At 41.8% G+C, this 21,989-nt stretch overlaps 1 protein-coding gene across 1 annotated transcript in view; it reads left to right on the plus strand.

Annotated features, from left to right (window-relative positions):
* Nucleotides 1-11,067: 11,067 nt before the first annotated feature.
* LOC122068955 (dual specificity protein phosphatase 1-like) overlaps nt 11,068-21,989 on the plus strand; it is an 81,888-nt gene continuing 70,966 nt past the window's right edge. Inside the window, exons 1-3 of the mRNA XM_042632863.1 lie at nt 11,068-11,472; nt 17,975-18,225; nt 18,337-18,481. Of these exons, the coding sequence (XP_042488797.1) occupies nt 18,118-18,225; nt 18,337-18,481 (253 nt within the window). The 5' untranslated portion in view covers nt 11,068-11,472; nt 17,975-18,117. The remainder of the gene's footprint in view (nt 11,473-17,974; nt 18,226-18,336; nt 18,482-21,989) is intronic.

Genomic DNA, 21,989 nt, shown 5'->3' on the forward strand with positions numbered 1-21,989 from the left:
AGTAGAAAATTTTGTGTGCAGGCTATCATTTATAGAATGAAGCAGATGATTGGTGGAGTGCCACTGAGCCTATTCTGAGGGCTAGTAACCCGAACCCTACTTGGGTAGACTTCAAAGGGGCCTTCTTTGAGAACTATTTTTTGGAAAGCTTCCAGGATAGGAGAGAGAGTGAGTTCTCTCAGTTGGTTCAAGATTCCCGGTCTGTGCTTTAATATCAGTAATGCTTCGAGGAGCTATTCCATTTTGTTCCTGAGCATCTCAAAGGTGATAGAGCCAAAGCAAAGAAGTTTGAGAAAGGGTTGAGGCCAGGTATTGGGTCAACCATTGTGGGGTTGAAACTGCAACCTATGCTGAGGTGGTCCAAGTGGCCAAGTCTATTGAAGACCGGCATAGGGATAACTACACGGCTCAGCAAGGAACGGGAAAGAGGCTAATGGGATCTACTGATTCTAGAGAAGGCAGCAAACCTTTCCGAGTGCCTTACGCCAACCCAACTCCAGTGCAGTTTAAAAGGCCTGATGCTAGTCAAACTTCCTAATCCTCCTGATCTAGTGCAGTATCATAGTCTTCAGGATCAGGCCCAAGATGCTTTTATTGTGATCAGTCGGGCCACATGGCGAGGACCTGCCCCCACCGAAGGCCAAGTGATGCACCCCACACTATGCCACTTAGGCCCCAGTAGACATATTCAGCCCCTAGGCTAGCACAACCCCTACAGGGCCAGAGACCACAGGGTGAAGTGTTTGCTATGACTACAAAAGATGCTGAGGCTGCACCTGGTGTAGTGATAAGTACATTAATGATATCATTATTGCCTGCACAAGTGTTATTTGACTCAGGAGCCTCACATTCGTTCGTGTCACCGGCATTTGGGAAGAAGATGGGAATTCCACCTAAGGGACTGACTCAATGTTTGGCTGTGAGCACCCCTACAGGAAGTGTAGTGGGTTTGAATTATGTTTATGAGCCTTGCCCAGTGACCATAGATGATCATGAGTTGAATGCTCACTTGATCAAGTTGGATATGACCAACTTTGACGTGATTTTAGGAATGGACTATTTGTCTGCATACAGAGCCAATGTGCTATGTGCAGAGAAGGCTATCATTTTTAAACCTCGTGATGATGATGAGTTTGTGTTCCAAGGGAATAAGCCTAAGAAACCCAAGAAAGTTATCATATCCGCACTCCAGATGAAGAAGCTACTGGATAAGGGATGTCAAGGCTACTTGGCATCTGTGATGGATACTGAGGTAGAGATTAGGCCATTGACTGAGCTAGATGTGGTGAGGAAATTTCCTGATGTATTCCCAGATGACTTGACAGGTTTACCACCGGACCGAGAGACGAAATTTGCTATAGACCTACTCCCCGGTTTGGCACCAGTGTCAAAGGCCCCTTACCACATTGCCCCCACATAGTTGAAGGAATTACAAGTGCAACTTCAAGATCTTTTGAAGAAGGGATTTATTAAACCTAGTGTGTCTCCATGGTGAGCACCGATCTTGTTTATTAAGAAGAAAGACGGAAGTATGAGATTGTGCATTGATTACCAGGAGCTTAATAAGCTAACCATCAAGAACCGGTATCCTTTGCCAAGGATAGATGATTTATTTGATCCATTGTAGGGTGCCAAGATGTTCTCCAAGATCGACCTTAGAGCGGGCTACCACCAGCTCAGGATCAAGGATAGTGATGCCAGCAAGACAGCCTTCAGATCAAGGTATGGACATTATGAGTTCTTGGTAATGTCATTTGGGTTAACCAATGCACTGGCTGCATTATGGATTTGATGAATCGGGTATTCCAGGATGTCTTAGACAAGTTTGTGATAATGTTCATTAATGACATTTTGGTCTACTCCAAGAGTGCAGAGGAACATGTTGTTCACCTGAGGTTAGTACTGCAACGGCTAAGAGAGAAGCAACTCTATGCCAAATTCGGCAAATGCGAGTTTTAGTTGTCACAGGTGGCATTCCTAGGACACATTGTTTCAGCCAAGGGTATAGAGGTTGACCCAGGCAAGGTGAAGGTAGTATTAGAATGGGAGACTCCCAAGAGTGTAGCAGACATACATAGTTTTCTGGGATTGGCCGGATACTATAAGAGGTTTATTGAGAACTTTTCTCGCATTGCTACTCTACTGACCCGACTCACACGGAAGGGTGTAAAATTTGAGTGGTCGGATGCTTGTGAGAAAGCTTCAAGGAGCTAAGGCAAAAGTTGGTATCATCTTCAGTTTTGACTATTCCGACCGGTATAGGTGGTATGGTTGTTTATAGTGATGCCTCCAAGCTGGGATTGGGTTGTGTATTGATGTAGCATGGGAAAGTCATTGCCTATACATCCCATCAGTTGAAGGATTATGAGAAGAACCACCCCATTTTTGCACTGAAAATCTGGAGACAATACCTGTATGGTGAGAAGAGTGAGATATTCAATGACCATAAGAGCCTCAAGTACTTCTTCACCCAAAAGGAGCTCAACATGAGACAAAGGCATTGGTTGGAGTTGATGAAGGATTATGATTGTACTATTCACTATCACCTAGGAAAGGCTAATGTGGTAGCTGATGCACTTAGTCGAAAATCCCAGTCACTGACTCTGGCATCCCTGACCACCAATGAGTATCTCCTAGAGGAGGTCAGGAAACTAGACTTGGAACTATTAGTAGAGGGTGTCACCTTGTCACTATCGGCATTGGTGGTACAACCTAGTCTGGTGGATAGGATTACTGTAGCTCAGGTTATTGATGCAAAGTTGCTGAAGCTGATAGCAGAATGCCAGGAGGGAACCCAAAAGGACCCAGATTTCTCTGACTAAAAGCGGGATTCTCAAGTTTAAAGGGAGGTTGTGTATGCCTAGTAATGGTGATTTGAGAGACACAGTTTTGAGAGAGGCACATAGCTCTCCATACTCCATTCACTCCAGCAGCACTAAAATGTACAAGGCTCCTACTAGTGGAAAGGAATGAAAAATAATGTGGCCAGATGCATCACATGCCAGCAAGTCAAGGTTGAGAGGCAGAGGCCTCATGGGTTATTGCAATCCCTGCCTATTCCAGAGTGTAAATGGGAGAAAATTACCATAGACTTCGTCATAGGCCTACCCCGTACATAGAAGGGTATGGATGCCATTTGGGTAGTTGTGGACCGCTTGACTAATGCAGCTCACTTTATCCCAATCAAGATCACATTTTCTATGGACAAGTTGCCAAGTTGTATGTCAATAACATCATCAGGTTGCATGGTGTACCAATTAGTATCATCTCTGATTGAGATCCCAGGTTCACTTCCAAGTTCTTGACCTGTGTGCAGAAGGCTATAGGCACACAGTTGGCTTTCAGCACCGCCTTTCGCCCTCAGACCGATGGTCAGTCAGAGAGGACTATTCAGACATTGGAGGACCTACTCCAAATTTGTGCCTTAGATATGAGTTATAGTTGGGATGAGCACATTTCCCTTATTGAGTTCTCTTACAACAACAGTTATCAGGCCACCATCAGGATGTCCCCATTCGAGGAACAGTATGGCAGGAAATGCCGAACTCCACTCTATTGGGATGATGTTAGTGAGCGGCATATTTTGGGTCTAGACTTGATACAGGCTACTAATGAGAAAGTGAACGTGATTAGAGAAAGGATCAAGGTAGCTCAGTTTAGGCAAAAAATCTATGCAAATGTTAGGAGGAAACATCTGGAGTTTGGCATTGGAGACAAGGTCTTCTTGTGGATCACTCCAGTTAAAGGGGTGATGTGGTTCGGCAAGAAGGGAAAGCTTAGTCCAAGGTTTATGGGACCGTATGATGTACTAGAGAGGAACGGACTGGTGGCTTACTAGATAGCCTTGCCGCCAGAGTTGGAAGGTACACATGATGTCTTCCATGTATCTATGTTGAGGATGTACATTTCTGACCCGACTCACGTCTTAACTTACATACCCCGTGAGCTGGATAAGGATTTTGCCTATGTGGAATACCCAAAGAAGATTGTTGATCGGAAGGACCATGTTCTTCGCAACCGCATTGTTTCCTTCGTCAAGGTAAAATGGATGAACCACACCGAACAGGAAGCATCCTGGGAGCGAGAAGATGAAATGATGAAGCAGTATCCTGGATTGTTTGATTTACCAGGCATGTTCAATTTAGAGGACGAAATTCTTGTAAGGTGGGGGGGATATTACACCCGTGCCCTAATCCAATATAATTTGAAACTGTGGTGACAAGCCTCGGATCGGAGATCAGAAGTACGATTGGGTTTTGGCTTGCGGCTGTGCATTGCCTAAGGGGTAAGGATGACCCCACATGTTCGTGCATTGCATGCCTGTCTAACTAGAGGGGGTTCATACCTTTCGATCCCAGATGGTAAGTGACCCGACTCCCCACACTTGATTTCTAGCACGTGTCATAATTGTCGAAAGGCCTTGAGCATGTTCGAGGGTAGCCACCCATGCAAGGCCAACCATAGGACAGCAAGTTGTCTTGACCATCGAAAACAAGCCACCGAAAGCAGCCTGGGCATGAATCCGGTGCCTATTTTTGGTGGGTACACTGGCTACTGTCGAGGTTTCGATGCCCGTGGGTCCCGTCACTGGCATTGTAAATGGTTTTGGATGATCCCAAATCATCTTGCACACCGTCCTCTTGATGTGAACACCTTATGGACCTAAATGTGTGGGTCCTCGTGTCCCGAAACTCATTTTAACCTGATTAGTTCAAAAGAGGCCCAAACCAAATAGATCCTTAGGCCCAACTTAAGTTATAAGTTGGGAAATGAGGATTCATTTCCCCATTTCCCTTGTGCTCAACGTAAGAGAGGAGAGAAAGAGAGAGAAAGAAGAAGAAGAGGAAGGACAAGGGGATTGAAGGCCTACCTTGGTGCCGGTTATCGCCTTGTTGCCGGAATCTCTGCTGGAGGTAAGTACAACCTCCTATGCCACTCTCTCTCTTTAGTTTGACATAGCCAACGCTAGGTTTGGATGGAATATTGGTGTACACACCATTTTAGGGTTGTAGAATGGGTGTTTTACCCTCCCGGTGTTGTTGTCGAGCTCGAACCAAGCTCGGTGAGCTCTGGCAACATGTAATGCCAAAAGACCAACTAGGGTTTCGATTGTTTGATCGACGTAGCTCCCAAGTGGCTCAGTGGAAAATGGAATTTTCTTAGCTTAGAATGATGCTAGAAACATCCCCTACAAACTCCATGGAACAAATCCTGGCTATCGAGCCCGAGCCGAAAAGTCCCAATTCGAGTTGGACCTTTCTGTGTCCACCGGAAATATGACATAGGAAGCACTGTAGCTGTTTTGGTGGGTTGTTTCCATTGGACAAATGAGCCTAATGTGCTCTCTATCACCTCCATTGGAAATAGACTGATATTTCTGGTGGAAATGCCCTGTTTCCGGTGGGTGTTTCCGGTGACAGTTTTGTCACCTAAGAACTGTGTCTGTACCCTTTGGGGGTGACCTGTGTGGGTCCCTCCCGATGTTTCTGACACATACTGATGTACGATTCCATTTGTGTCTATGACAGTGATGCACACGTGCCCAGAAGTCGGAATTGATTTGATTAATCGGTGGCCTTACTTGAACTCTAAACCAAACAAAGATCAACAAGGGATGGTCTGTGTTTATTTTTGAAATGTTTATTATTTATTATATTGCTCACATGCTTAAAATTATATGTTTAATTGAAATTGTCATTTCACGATCATGATATGAATTGTATGGAATGTATGATGGGATTCGGTGTGGCCTAGGAGGTACCAGTACCGTGATCGCCTTATGTATGTTGGATGTGTGTGTATGTGTGAGACGGAATCCGGCGTGGCTGAGGTGGTACCAGTTCTGTGATTGCCGTATGTATATTGCATTCATGCATTAATTATGTGCATTAGAGTTAGTTGTAGTCGCGGGTTACACTTTGTGGCCAAGGTCTCGTTGGTATCATGTACCCCAGGACTACATTTGGAAATGGATATGCTTCGTGGCCGAGGTCTTGCCGGTGTTGCGTAGTCCATACTTAACTGTGATATGTATGCTAGATTAGGTAAACGGTCTCGGGTTTCACTTTATGGCCAAGGTCTCTCTGGTATCGTGTACCCGGGACTGTATTTGGAGATGGATTACACTTTGTGGCTGAGGTCTCTCCGATATCGTGTAACCCATACTAACTGTATCATTATGAAGGCATATAGTATATATGTGGTTAGGTATCACTCCCTATGCTACGCACCCTTGCTAACAGGGGTTGAGGTGTTGGATAACCCATTGTGATATGTTTGTGTGTCTTTCTGAAATGCCACTCCCGCGGTATGATGTGATTGTTGTCGAAGGCGAGAACTAGTTTGGCATGGCCGATGTGTTACCGATGCCGTAACTGCCAAGAGGGTGTTATCAGGGGTTTGCTGGGTGACCCATGGACGTATACAGGGACCGACAGGCTTCTAATCATGGCTAGGGTTTGTATTGTTGTGTAGTCGATGTCATTTTTGAGACGAGGGATACAACATAATGCACCGTAGTAGCATTCACCAGACTTAGTTTGTATTTTTAGGTGGATAATAAATAAATGAACTACATCACGAGCATCATGGACCATGTGTTTAATTTCTGCAATCATGCATCATAAATTACTACTGCTATTGACTTGCTTGGATGTGCTTGACCCCACTCCTCACTGAGCGAGTTGGAAAGCTCACCCCACGTATACATCCCTTTTTAGTTGATGATATAGGTATCGTGGTGTCGATGGTGGGTGATCCAATATCTTCTGGGTCAAAGTATGGTGTGAGTGACTGGTGGATGCCAGAAGCGGAGGAGCACGATCAGGACTGTGCTTGCAACCACTGTGCTTACGTTGCACCGTGAAATTGTATATCATATTTTGATATTTTTGGATATAGCTGTGGATTGTATATATTCTTGAGGTTATAAATATATGTCATGGATGGATGTAACAAAATAACTTAGTTATTGCTATTATATTACCATTAGATGTTTCCCCATTTTACTTATAATTCCACTACTATACTCTGATTCCGCTGCTTATACTGGTTTGTGATGTGAGATTGTGAAAATGTTAAGGTACTGCTATCAGAGATCCTGGTAGGTTGTAAGACAGGTATGTGTCTTACTCACACCGCCAGTATTATAAATGGTGAGTTGGGTCTGCCGAGAGTGGGGTGTGACAAATGGAGACTAAGTAACAATGCAACACAAGATCCAAGTTAGTATATGTGCCACAAGGAAAAAACACAAACTTTGAGTAAGGTTAATCACTTGCACTTAAGTCATGCAAAGCGATAAAGTTCTCGTCACTTAGCTCGACAGTGTTGATGATGCAGCTCGTGTCTTGCAGCCCTTCAAGGGTTTGCTCATTTGGGGCCATCAGTATGGGGCAAAAGTTCATTGATGCTATATCGAGCACGTATCATCCATTACCAATCGACAAACCTTCAAACCCCAGCGTGAAGAAGAACTTGTTGTTCTATCCCTGGATAGAAGAGGTGGTTCCCCTCCATGACTCTATCCTTGGCATGCTGACTCAAAGCATATCAACCGTGGCTATCGCCTAACGAGTTCAGGTGGAAGTAGTCTAAGAATAGGCAGAAGGATGTTGATCTATCAATCCCATTGATAAGGGAACAAAACACTAGTAGCTTTCGCCAACCGTTCGAGAGAAGCTAAGGAGGGCTAATGCTGAAATAGGCAAAGACCTCACACACGAGGGGGGTGAACAGGGAAGCATAGACCAGCCCTTATGAACTCCTCATATAAACATACCTCGTCATTGAGTGGTGAACAAGCTAACTCAATCGTGGTAGGGACTCGTAGGGGTAACCAAGTCAGGAATATGATAGCCCGACCTAATCTTTGCTACATCTTCCTCCTCCAAATGGCTATGGAAGTTCAAGGCCTCAAACCCAATGCCCATGGGAATGAAGGCAGGGCCAATGCCCCTGGGAGCATCGAGAACCACTAAGCTAGGCCTTGCCATTGCTGAAAGCGCAGTGGCTGGAGTAGTAAAGGATTGTAGGACCTGAACCGCCTCCTTGAGGGCCTTTTGATGAAGCACAACAGGGGTGAGGAATTTCTCCTTGTTAGCGGCTGAAATCGCTTCGATCTCTATTGCCTAGTCTCTGTTGGAAGCCATTAATGGCGGAGGAGAACTAAAAAGTGAAGCAAATGAATTGGAAAAGATAGGAAATGAGGCTTAATGGTGACAAAATGGAGTCCCCCATTGGATCAGCCTGACGCTCACTCTCTTGTGTTTATTCTTCTGTGCAGTTCTAGAGCAACCTGATTAGCCCATCTTTTCTACATCCATTACTGTTTTAATTGAGTATTTCGATCATAGATTGATGATAAAAGTGGCTACATAATGTGATTTTCTCACATTTGTAGGTTATAGGGTCATGCACATAAAAGATGCTAAATGGGAGGATTCGATGCAATTTAGACACCGATTTATCCATGGATCGACTCACATGCGATCAAGCGCAAGATGGGAAGAAGTTTCACCGAAACAATCAAGGGAAAATATGAAATTTTACCTCAAATTAAAAGTTTGACCAAAGAGATTGAGTAACAAAAATGAATCAGACAAAGGAGGACTTGCGCAAGTTTGAGAAGAGAAGTGTAGGGGTATGATGATAATTTTAAAAGTTGAAGAGTTCTCCAGAACATATTGGATATTGGGCTCGTTGCATTCATCTTTAAATCTTAAGTTGGGCCAGTCTTGGGTCAGGATGGAGAGATATAGTCAAAAAACTGTTTTTGGCTAAGTTGGAATTTAAGTTGCAATTTAGAATTTAAAAAAATAAATTCAAAATATTGCTCCTCTCTTCCACACGTAACTCTCTCTTTCCCATTCCTATTTCTTTTTGGTTTCCTTTTTTCTTCTCTTTCTCCTCTTGCGAGTATCTTTTTCTTTCCTAATTTGTTTCTTTCCCTCTCTCTTCTCTTGCAAGTATCTCTCATTTTTCTAAATTGTTTTTGACACTCTCTCTCCTTAGTATATATATAAGAACCTAATTCACAACTTGAGAATTACTTTTTAGAGAGCTTTTACTTATGAGATTTTTCTTTTCTCTTGAGTTGTAAGTAAAGATTGAAGTTGAAGTTTACAGTTCTTAAGCTTGGATTTCTGCAGTACATATTCAGTAAAGTATTTCTTTTTATTCTCTTTTTAATTTCAGATTTAATTCAATATCATGTCTTATCCATCTTTTAGTTATTTTTCATATTTTTCTTTATCGCCATGGTTAACTTAATCAACTTGAGGATTGGATGAAACCATGAGATGAAGAGCAACTTGTAAGTAATTGATGCCCATTTTCATAATTTCATATAACTAAAACCCTATTGCAAAGTCAAAATTATATATGCCATTGATTACTTTTCGTATGTTTAATTGTCAACTTTCAATACGGTCTTGCTTATAATCTAATATTATATATGTGTTGAATAACTCATGCGACATATTAGATTTAAAAATCCATATTTCCTATTGACCGATTCAATCATGTGATATAAGGTTAGATTGTTCTTAAATTTTGTGGTGGATTCTAATTCGTAATTGCTTCCCATATCGTAATTTCACACCTCTAGAGTGCTTGCATAATTTTAGGTACACTATTCATTCTTGCCTTAATCTTAGGTTTACTTTATTACTGCATGTTTAATTTAATTTCATACTTAATTCTTACCTTGCATCATTGTTTGTTTATTTTACTTTAATTTGTGATAACCCCATTAGTCAGTATATTCTGCCTAGGTTAGAACTGACTATAGATCTTACTTCCCTATGATCGAACCACATCTACACATGACACATGTGCTTACAGTATTACTTTATTTTTCAATCACAACATAGGATGATTTCTCACTGCAACACGAGCCAAGCCCCAGAGCGAATGAGATGGCAATGAAAAATGAGGCCCACTATTATGCTTTTTATGGGATTCAAGGCGCTAAGACGAATGGTCTAGATCTTGAGCCAGCCATAAAGTCTAGTGTCGTGTGTTCAAACTCAAAGACATACAACTTATAGACATGCTAAGGGATGAGCTCCTCCCTGTCAGAACTAACCTGCATTGGAACTACAGTCCAGCATGTTAAGACCGTCTAGCTGGAGTCAGGGGGGAAAATGATGATCCAAATAATGACTCGCGAATCATACACTTACATGAGGCAGTTTATTTCAAAGGATTGACCTCCTTAATCACCCATTGAAGGATTGATCTCCTAGGTTGTCCATCAAAGGACCAACATCCTTGGTCGCCCATCGAAGGATTGACCTCCTTGGTCGCTCACTAAGAAGATTGACCTGATCCCCATGGGGATGATCCCAAAAATCAAGGACTGTCCAGCTCAGCAGATCTTATCAATAGCTCAGAGATCTCATTGTTTGGGACACAATGAAACAATCTCTCAAAAGAGATTCGTCCAACCAAGGACCTCGCTAAACGAGGTATCAATTACTTAATGAGACTGCTAATAGATCTTCTTCCTAAAACAAACTCCTAGCGAAAGAGGAACTCTCCATAACTACCACAACCATTCTCTATAAATACTAAGGTAAGCCCCCTCAAAAGGAGATCGATTTCTATTCTACTACAATCTTATGTTGTCAGAGATCTGACTTAGGCATTGGAGAGTCCTTTGCTGAAACAACCCGACTCTCATTTGTCCGTTCTTCTGTACATGTCTAGCATTGAAGATCATTGGAATGATTTTTGCCACAGACGTTTCATCCATAAATAATAAGAGGATGAGGAGAAACCCATTTGTGGTTTTGATTCAAATCAAGCTGTGATTTTTGCAATTTTTCCGTTTTTTTAAATTTTATTATTTTTAGGATCAATCCCAGCGGAGTGAGTGACCGATCTTAGAAATACCCTTCTTTTTTTTTTGGTCGATTCGGATTGATATCGGTATCGGTCTTGATCGATCCGGGACCGATAACACGATGGTGCGGCTGTGCGGATCCTAATCTTTTTTTTTTGGGTACAACGCGGATCCTCTAATCGGATATTCACAATTCTCGTGCACTCTTCTCTCACGCCTGTCCCGCCACCTTGGCATTTTGTGGAACGGTAAAAACTTCTCTCGTCTGATGGTGGAGGACGAAATTGGCGCTGGCAGCGAAGTTCCTGCTACCCAGGCTCGCAGCCAAAGTAATAAATCTTTCAAGGCTAGTTTGGAAAATATAAAATTCTCGGCGGGTATTTGTGAACCCAAGAGAAAGTGAATTTTTCTGTTTCCTTGGTTGGGTGGCAGCAAATTTTTTTTCCGATGGTCGAAGGAATAAGAGATTTTTCACCCAACTTTTTATTCTTCTATTTCCAGTGCACTTCATCAGCAGAAAATTTCCTAGGAATTGTTTCATTGTTTCTTCCATCGATAGAAGAGAAGTACTGTTTTCAAGTTCAACTACTCATCAGCTCTTGTAATTCTTCTCGTCGATTGATCTGGTAAGGTTGTCAAAGCTCTGATTTGATTATGGATTGGTGTTTCTGATATTAGAATCTTAAGGAGTAGGGTTTTTTTACGTGACATTATTGGCTGTGATTTTGATTTCATGTTAAACTCTAAAATTCCAGAACTGGGACGAATTGTTTGTCTCAAACCAGTGGTTACTTTCAGGTCCTTTTGATATGATATATTTGGGGTTTGTGAAAGCCATCGGGAACGATCAGAGTGGTACTAGACTCAACCGGAAGTACTAGGTTTTGATTTGGTTTTGGAATTTCATTATTGTGTTGCTGGACTAAGGTCTGGTTTTTCCTTTTTTCTCTCTCTTGTAATGATTAAGGTTCTGATTCTTAGTACTAACATATTTTGGTTTTGGACACATTTTTGACTTGCTGTTGTTACCGTAGTTGGCATAACACCCTTGTTTACCAGTTTGGGAAACTGATCATTTTGATAGGTTATACAGCCTGTAGATTGGTCACATGTTAGACCAATCTCAATCATATGGCCCACCCTTTTCAAGCTTTTATCATTATTTCCAAGGTCTGAACCCTCTTGCCAAAAGTTTTCCAACCAGTTCTCAAAGTTTAACATTTCCACAAGGAAAAATGCTATAGGGTTGAAACTAAATTATACAAATAAATGGTGACATGGACACGTATACAATTTCAGTACCAACTAGGATGCAATGTGGTAGATAATAGGGACATCAAGATAGCTTATCTGAACTGGACCGTGCAAAAGAGATTTTGGTTTCATATAAGAACTATAATTCAGTTACCTTTCGAACCAGGGCACCACCATGGCAGATGATGGGGCTGCCGAGATGAGCTTAACTTGACTGGAATGGACTATTAGAGGAGATTTTGGCTTCATTTGTGAATTAAGAACTCATTCAGTTACATTTTGAACGAGATATAGGTTTTGAATTATGACTTCTATTGGGAAGGTTATGACAAACTTATTGGTAGGATGTCAGTTTTTGACCTGTGCTGGGAAATCTGTTTCAGCTAAATTTGATTCAGAAGTTCTTTTTTTTTGGCGAATAAATAAATGCATTAAAAGGAGGAGAATATACAAGAGAAAGGGGTAGGAAGCCTCAAGGAACAAAACTTCGGGGGAGGCAGCTACATCAAAGGGCAGAGCCCATCTAATCTAAGGGATACATCAAAGAGGAGGGGGTGGGTTTAACGTGGTGGAGGGGAGGCCCCAGGACCAAGACACAACAATGAGCATGTTCCTTGGGGTGTTGCAAACTTGACGACAATGAAGACTACCAATCTTGGTGCTGACCTCAAAGTAGATGGAATTCCAAATCTTATCAAAGGATCTAGAGTTGGACATCCATTTACGCAAGTTGCGTTCTATCCAATATAGGTAATCGTGGCACCAAAAGCAAGTTTCCCGATAAAATCACAAAGGAAGGAGTCTGGCGGCAGTTGAGGTTGCCAAGGAATGAGATTTGTTGGATGGACTGGTTCGTGAGTTGGGGTTGGAGTAATGTTACATTGTGACAGTCAGAGTGCCATACATCTTGCAAAGAATCAGGTGTTTCATGCAATGACAAAGCATATTGATGTGAGGTTTTACAAGATTAGGGAGCTCGTGTCAGAAGGTAGTATTCACTTGAGAAGAATTCATATAGTTCGCAATCCTGCAAATATGCTTACCAAGCTAGTCACGATAGAGAAGTTCAAACTTGTTTGGACTTGGTTAATATTACTCAGCGTTGAAGATGAGGGACGCACCAAATAGTTGCGGGTTTGTACCTCTGATGAGGTACGGGAATGAAGACGTCTACAAGTTATTTTTATAGGAGGCTTGATAAAATTCAAGCCAAGGTGGAGATTGTTGGTGTATGATGTCTTGTATACTGTCGCAGTTTAATCCAGGGAATACTGGTTCAGGCCCCCCGATAGAACAACGGTCCCGCTTTGAAGGCAGTTTTGTACTTTCCAGTATTAGGGTTTTTTGCTATATATTTGTAGCGAGATTTACACTCTCTGTAAGTAATTCTGAGAGGTGTGAGGACGAGCGCTGTAACCCTATTCTCTGTTGATAGCGAAGCAGAATCTCAACTCACGGAGGACTTAGGCAATCTTGCCGAACCTCGTAAACCTATGTGCATTGTTTGTTTTTGTTTTTCCATTACCTTCTACATCGCTTTTAGGGTTACGTTTCTAAAGCTAGACCATCCCACAAAGAGTCATATGCATCAGTGGCTAGACAAGCCTCTATTCTAGCAGCTCAACCTCAGTTTCAGAAAGAAACTGAGTTAAAAGATTTTTATAATCAGGTCTCCCCTCAGATATTTATGAAGATTTGAATGGTGTATGAAAATCACACTTTCTAGAAAAGAAGGGTAATTTTCGTAGGCATGTGGGGCAATTGGCAGATAAGGTGGTCGAGCAAACAACGCATCTTAAGTTTCTGAAAAGTATAAGTTTCAATCTCATCAGACAGATGAATTAGGACGAAGATTTTTGTTATTTCTACAATTATCCGACTTTTTAGCCGACAACTTTGAAGTTTCCAGCTTTAAAAAATTCGAAGTATTTGTATCTTTAAGAAAGCTAAATTCAATAGAGAATTGAAGATCAAAAAGAATTATCAAAGAAATATTATCTTTAAATACCAAGGATATAGGCACTATCCAAGGTATTCCAAAAATAAATTTTTTTATAGACAACCGACAATGGAGCATCCACAGGATTGAGTGGGGAATTCCCAGCCAAGTAATTTTCTGTGGTAAAGATTTTGAGCAATTTATTGAGCTTTCCATGATGATCAAGGCAATGATTCTTCATGTGGAAGAAATTTGGAATTATTCTAAATACTTAACCTTCTGGATTAGCTAGTTCAGTTGGTTTAAGGCAAAGGGAAAAATTCTTTCAACCTTACCAAATTTGACATTTCAAGATAACTAAAGAAGAAGAATTCAATAGACAATCAATTTCAGAAGCTCCTGAAATTATTGAGAAAATTCAAATGCAAGATTATAAATCTGGAAGTCTTGCATCTAAGCAAGATGCAAAAGAAATTCAAGCTATAGATTCAAAGTTTATGCTAATGGATGGTATAAGACTATTCGTCACCAATCTAAAAATCCCATATGTTCGATCTGAGGAATAGACTAGAGCAGCAGAGGAATTTCTTCAGCTATTGATTGAGCGAGAAATTGATCTTCCTGATGAGATACTGATGTCGGCAGAAAGTAATGAAGTATTTCGTCAACCGAAAGTTGACTACCAAGGATCATCTTTCATTGAAGATTCCCTCTTATCTCCGGAATATGGATAATATGATGGAGATATAATCTTGTCAGAGATTCCTTTATAGATTGCAAACTATCCAGCGCACGGGAATTGCACCGACACTAAGGCGTCTCGTGAAGATTCTAGATAAGCATCGACGCCAGCCTCATGATCGACATTAGATAGATGAAGATCAACATGTTGTAAATATTGTCACATGACAATACTATTCATGGATTACTATTCATGTAATTTACTCATTTACCCATTTACTTTTTAACCTTTTACTTGTAAAAGTTTATACCCCTTAAGTCTATAAAAGGGGAAGAACCCTTCCTTGTAGGGGACACAAGTCAAGAGACATCTCCACACCCCTTAGAGCTCCACCTTCTCTTATAGCCTTAGACTTTCTCTCTTTAACTTAATAGGTAGTATCTCCACTTGCCCTTCTCTCATTCACTTGTAAGAGTCCTCTCTTTAGTGTTAGTTTCAAGTGTCTAATATGTGTTGGTGAAGGTCATATTAGTGTTTTGTACAATTATGTAAAATAAGTTGTTACAAAGAGGTCACTTCTCATTTGAGAAGCAGGTTCTCTCTTGTAGCATTCTCCAAGCCTTCTCTTTTTGCTCTCTTGCTTGCTTGCTTTCTTTCTTTTTTCTTTATGTGAAGATAAGCTTCTCTTCTTTGTAAGCAAGTTTGTCTTTTCTCTTTAGTTATTCTTTGTTGCAATTTTTATTTTTTGTGACTCATTTCTTGTGTTCTTTAGTTTTAGTGTTTTTCTTTCTTGCACTCTCTTATCTTTCTTTCTTACACTTAAGATCCTTGGTCGAGGAAAGGACCTCTCATCTATATAAACATCATAATAGACTCACTTTACTCCCATGTGTCCAGGCACGCTCCCCTTGTCTATTCTCTTTCTGTTTTAAGACCCTCATCCAGTACATGACCCCCTACTAGATAAGGATAGTGGCCAATGAGTTTTTTAATAAAATTACATCAACCAAGCAGACACACTTTTCTTCTTTTACATTTACTTCCTTTCTTTCTGTTTTCATACTTTATTCACACATAACTTGATATATTAAATTATACCATTCCATTAATCATCACAAAGCTCGTAACAGATTTGTTTCACTGTCATTAGTCATAAGCATGACATCACTTTATACAAGCACTTCATAATACACAACATTTATCTTTTATGTACTGTTGTGTTAAGCATTCGAGTTAATAGAACTTAATTATATATTTGCTGTCACTAATGAAATCATACAACATTCATTCATTTTCATCATATAGCGTACACAATATAATTAAGTACATGGTCATGATTTCCCTCACCTTCTTCTTCTTCTTCTTCTTCTTCTTCTAACTCCAGAACTCAGCAAAAACAGCCCATAGACTCAATCAATTGAATCTTGGTTTAACTTAGGCTAAAACACCAATCCATTAGCTGACTACTAATTTATCAAGTAAACATCATTTCTTTAATTAATTCTAGCTAATTGAATTACTAACCACGCTTTACCTTAGTCAAATCCAGCCTATAGGCACCATCAACTTCTAACCACGTGGCTGTCCCATTACCCCCACCTACTTAAGTATGCACATGCATGTGGCTGCCTCTAAAGCCACCATGTAATCCACTAGTGTGCTTAGTCAAACCAAGTCAATGGTGACCTCCTCCTTCTAACCATGTGGTTGTCCCAACCTTGCCACCACCTACTTAAGCATGCACATGGTGGCTATACCATATTGCCACACTTGGCCCAATAGGGTGCTGCCACCCATAACCCCATTAATTCCTAATCACTCCATATTTTAATTAATGATAATTATCCTTAACCAATTATGATTTACCACTAATCATGCCACCTCATGCTTCACTATTCCCGTAAATACATTAATCCAAATAAATAACATAAATTTATTTAAATTATTATAAAATCATATAAATAATAATAGAATAATAATCTCAAATTATAATAATATAATAACCATAACATATAAGTGGGATTTACAGTTTTGGCCATAACTTTTGATCTAGAAGGCCATTTTGGTCATTCCAAGTTGCTATTTTCTCCTTTTTTTGTGCTTTATCCGTTGGAAGCCTAAGAACAAAGGTTTGATTAGAGGAAGGCTACATATTTTGTGAGAGAAACCCCCCTCTTTTTTGGTAGAACATTGAATGGATTTTGTTGGTTTATGAGAGCTTCTTTTACTTCATTAATGGTGGTTAATGGTGGTGGGTGTATTTGTATGAGGCTTAGATTGAAGGCAAAAGAAACGAAGGGAAAGTAAAGAAAAACTAGGGTTTGTGATCCCCTTCTCACTTTGTTGCATTGAAGATGGGTTGGTAGCTTCAAGAGAGATGTTTTGAAGTTACATTAGTGGAGGATGGTGTTCATAAGCTTGCTTGAGCCTGTACTTCAAGAGAGATATTTGAAGCTCCACGGTTGGTTACATTGAGCCTCTAATTATGATGGTTTTGCCCTCGAAACCATTGTTCGATCAATTCACTCAATAGGGGGCATTTTTGGTAATAAAAAGGTTAGCCCCATGATGATTTCTTAAGTAATCAGATAAATTTCCAATCAAGTCGAGGATCAATTATTTCTTCTAAATAATTGAATAACTCCATTCTATAACTAAGAAACTCTTTTTATAAAATCTATATTTAGACTTGCAAAGAATATCTAATGGGAAAATGTCATTTCTATCTCGTTTCTTATTTTCTCCAATATCTGGTTGGGCTTCTTGCAGGTCTCAAACAAATACAGTCAATGCTCTTTTCCAATGTTTAATAACTATAGAACATAGGCATAGGTATAGTAATATACGCATCTACCCTGAACTTGATCAAGCCAATGCTGAGAAAAAAAATCTACTAGTCTCTCCAGCTACAAGAATAATGAATTCGACAAAAGCAGTAAAGGGACATTATAAAAATTTCCTTTTCACTTTCAATTACAACATTTATTGAATACTCTTTGTCTGTGTTTCATTTTCAGTTGTAATTTAACCTATGTGATTTTCACTTCTACCTGTTTACGTTACTAATGTGATAGTTTTCATTATTAATATGAATAACTTGTCATTCCTTCTATCCATGCTGTTTCTTTTCACTTGCTATCCTTGTCATTTTTGAGAAAGGTGTAACAAATCATGATTTGTGGTGGAGATGGTTGGCTTGGTGTCTTTGATCTAATTCCAATATTTTCTTGTTTCTTTGATCCTTTTTTTGTAGATTCAGTGCAGGTGGCTCGTACTTCTTCTAAGAACTTGATTTTGACAAACTCCAATTGAGTGAGCTTGCAAATTCTGGTTGAAGCACTCCCAATTGCCTTGCATCTAGTTTCAAGTACAAAGAACAATTCCCATTATTGGCAAATGGATCATATAGATAAAATATATAGAAACAGAATAGCTGCACTTACAAGAGCATTGTATGCAATGAGATGTGTGAAAGAGGACAATGTTCCATGCAAAATTGAAGAGGTAATCGCAGTAGATCCTAAATTTTATCTTTTGATTTTCCTGATATCTTATTTAGTCTGGTTTGTTTAAACTGGTGAATCTCTGAACTTTTATTCCCTTTCAATATCTTAGGGTCTCCTCTTGGGGTCAGTTGGAGCTGCATCTAACAAGAATGCATTGAAAAGTCTGAACATTACTCACATATTAACTGTAGCAAATTTATCAGCCATGGACTGGTCAACACATCCAAATGATTTTATGTACAAGACAATTGATGGTAGGCTACTTTTAGATTTTGGTATATGAAATGCATATATGGACCATATTTCAAATTATTCATATGCTCTGTTGAGAGTTTGTTTTATTGCATATGCTTACTTTGTTCCATTCCGTTATTGGTGTTTACTTTTTTTTGGGGGGTGAATAAATAAGTTCATTACGAAGTAGAGGAAAGGATATACAAGGGGGAGAAGAAGGAAGGGGGGGGGGGACCCAAAAGCTATACCCAAAAGGCCAGCAGAAAACCACACAAAAGGGGACAAAGGGAGAAAATTAAAGGGGAGGCACATCAAGGGGGATAAGAGAGAGGGGGAGGCCCCAGGAAATAACAATGAGCCTGTTCCTTAGGCGTGTCAAAAATCTTAAGCTGACGGATGCATTTAAGTTTGGAGTTGACATCAAAGTAGATGGCTTTCCAAATCTTAAGCTGACGGATGCATCAAAGTTTGGATGAGAAGGAGTTTTTCCTTGCAGGCGGTAACATTGAAGGAGATGTTACCAAAGGAGTTAGAATTCAAGTTGTTAAGAGCGGATTTGACTTTCCTAAGTGATGTAGGTAAGTCACTTTATGGGCTTATTTTATTGGAAATAAGCCTTAGATTGGGTTATGTATGTGTTGGGCCTTTGATCCCATGTGTTTTCTTTGTAATAGGCCACTTTAATGGGCCTAAAATATGGGTAGAAAGTTGAAAAATGACATTTAATTCATTAATTTAGTTAGTCTTGTTTTAAGTCTATTTCTTTTGTTATGTCAGTTTTCTAATCAGTTTATGTTTTCTAATTAGTTAAGGATTGGGGTAGGCCTTTCCTTTTTAGTTTTTTGAGTCAGTTTTGAGTCTTCTATATAAGTTTGTAAAGGGCTACAACATTGAACACGAATTTGATTGAATGAAAAAAAAGAAAGCTTTGTGCTGGAGAACTGTGAGATGATGTGCTGTGAGAGACAACGTGGGTGAGATGACCTAGGGAGGAGTGAGATGCTCGACTTAATCTATTCCCCTATTCCCATACTCCAATTCTTCCCTTCATTCTCTATTTTCTGTTTTATTTATTCTATCGGTCCCTGAATTTGATTTTTATTGAGTTTAGTAATGATCCTGCCTAGGATTGGATCACTTGTGAACCAATCTTACATTAATTGGTATCAGAGCCTAGCCAAACCAAAGATGGAGCCACGTGAATTTCGTGAGAAACTTTCTTCATACATCTTCCTTGAATGGGTAAATGAACTGAACATGTACTTTGACAACTACAACTTGACAAAAATGCAATACCTTCGATATGTTTGCTCCTAGATAAGTGATTTTCTTCAAATATAATGGGGAGTCTGTGAAAGGCAACTTCAAGCTCAAAGGCGTGAGCCTAGAACTGAACAGGAACAGGTTCTTCCGGTCTTGGAAATGCTAAGCGAACCTGTTACTGCTGAAATCCCCTACGAGCTAATCCTGCACAAGCACAGAAAGCAGAGGCCCGGAGGTATCCCCAGGATTAGTCCTCTGATGTCTAAGTTAGTGACCGGCAGAACAGTGTATTCACAGGAGTAATGGTGGGTGTCGGCCTACCTCCCCTAGGTCCCTTTTTGGTTTCCTCTTATAGGGTTTCTGGGCCTAGGGTTTCGGAAAACCCCTTCAGGAACCTTCCCCTCACGTGGTTTGGAGCCTTGCCCCTTCGGGAGCCTTCCTCTCATGTGGTTTTTATCGGATGGGTGACACGCGTCCCTCCCTCGGTTGTCACGTGTCCTCGCTTTATTCGGTGACAAATTCTGTCGTATCAGCAGCCCCCTTACTTCCACTAAGAGGCTCATTCAGTGGGAGTAACCATCTAATTTATCTCGAGTGCCCCTTCGGTCTTCGGTTTCGGCGTTCGTCCTGAGGTGACTGATAGCACGGCCTGGTGGAGGACCGAGGTGACCATACGGCCTGATGGAGGGCCGAGGTGGTAGAGCGGCCTGATGGAGGGCTGAGGTGGCAGCACGGCCTGATGGAGGGCCGAGGTGGCAGCATGGCCTGATGGAGGGCTGAGGTAGTGACCTTCGGTCAGGTCCACTCGGCCATGGACTGAGCCCCCGACCGAAGTAAGGACCTTCGGTCAAGTCCGCTCGGCCTTTGCCTGAGCTCCCAACCGATGTAAGGACCTTCGGTCAAGTCCACTCGGCCATGGTCTGAGTCCCCAACCGAGGTAAGGGCCTTCGGTCAGGCCAGCTCGGCCTTAGCCCAGAGCCCCCAACTGAGGTAGTGACCATCGGACAGGTCCAATCGGCCTTTGCCTGAGCTCCCTCTTGGGGTTGTGACCTTTGGTCAGGTCAGCTCGGCCTTAGCCGGAGCCCCCAACCGAGGTGGTAACCTTGAGTCAGGTCTACTCGGCCTGAGCATGAGCTCCGAACCGAGGTAAGGACCTTCGGTCAAGGTCCGCTAGGCCTTTGCCTGACCTCCCAACTGATGTAAGGACCTTCAGTCAGGTCCACTCGGCCATGGTTTGAGCCCCCGACTGAAGTAAGGACCTTCGGTCAGTTCCGCTCGGCCTTCACCTGAGCCCCCAACCGAGGTAAAGACCTTCGGTCAGGTTAGCTTGGCCTTAGCCCAGAGCCCCCAAATTGAGGTGGTGACCATCGAACAGGTCTGCTCGGCCTTAGCCCAGAGCCCCCAGCTGAGGTAGTGACCTTCGATCAGGTCCGCTTGGCCTTTGCCTGAGCCCCCAACCGAGGTAAGGACCTTCGGTCGGGTCAGCTCGGCCTTAGCCCAGAGCCCCCAAACCAAGGTGGTGACCATCGGACAGGTCCACTTGGCCTTTGTCTGAGCTCCCTCCCAGGGTTGACCTTCGGTAAGGTCTACTCGGCCTTTGCCTGAGCTCCCTACCGAGGTAAGGACCTTCGGTCAGGTCAGCTCGGTCTTAGCCCAGAGCCCCTAAACCGAGGTGGTGACCATCGGACAGGTCTGCTCGGCCTTAGCCCAGAGCCCCCAACCGAGGTAGTGACTTTCGATCAGGTCCGCTCGGCCTTTGCCTGAGCTCCCTACCGAGGTTGTGACCTTTGGTCAGGTCCACTCGGCCTTGGCACAAGATCCCAACCGAGATTGTAACCTTTGGTTAGGTTAATGCGAGTCCAGGCACGGTGATACGCTCGCGAGCTTTGCTAGAGTGTACTTTGGGAATCGCGCTTAGATGACGTGTACTGCATTTAATGATTCTGGGGAGTCGTACCGACGCATTGTTGCCTACAAATAGTGTCTCATTTTGCCGACTTCTACTCATTTCTCTGACCATTCGACCTTCGTCCTTAACTTCCTTTGACTTTCGGTTTTGCCAGTCATTCAGAAGCAAGTCATGTCCAGCTCTGTAGATAATGGCCCCTCGTCATCCGAGGGTGCGGTCTCTAGGCGCCGTAGTCCCGGTCGGGTCCGAGGGATGTCCTCGGACTTGTCCTCCACATCCACATCCACATCTTCATCTTCGGATGTCTCCTCGTCTTCTACCGCCAGTGACAAGAGCGGTGAAGGTATTAGGGAGGG

Source organism: Macadamia integrifolia, unplaced genomic scaffold (genome assembly GCF_013358625.1).
Source record: "Macadamia integrifolia cultivar HAES 741 unplaced genomic scaffold, SCU_Mint_v3 scaffold495, whole genome shotgun sequence".
Lineage (NCBI taxonomy): Eukaryota > Viridiplantae > Streptophyta > Magnoliopsida > Proteales > Proteaceae > Macadamia > Macadamia integrifolia.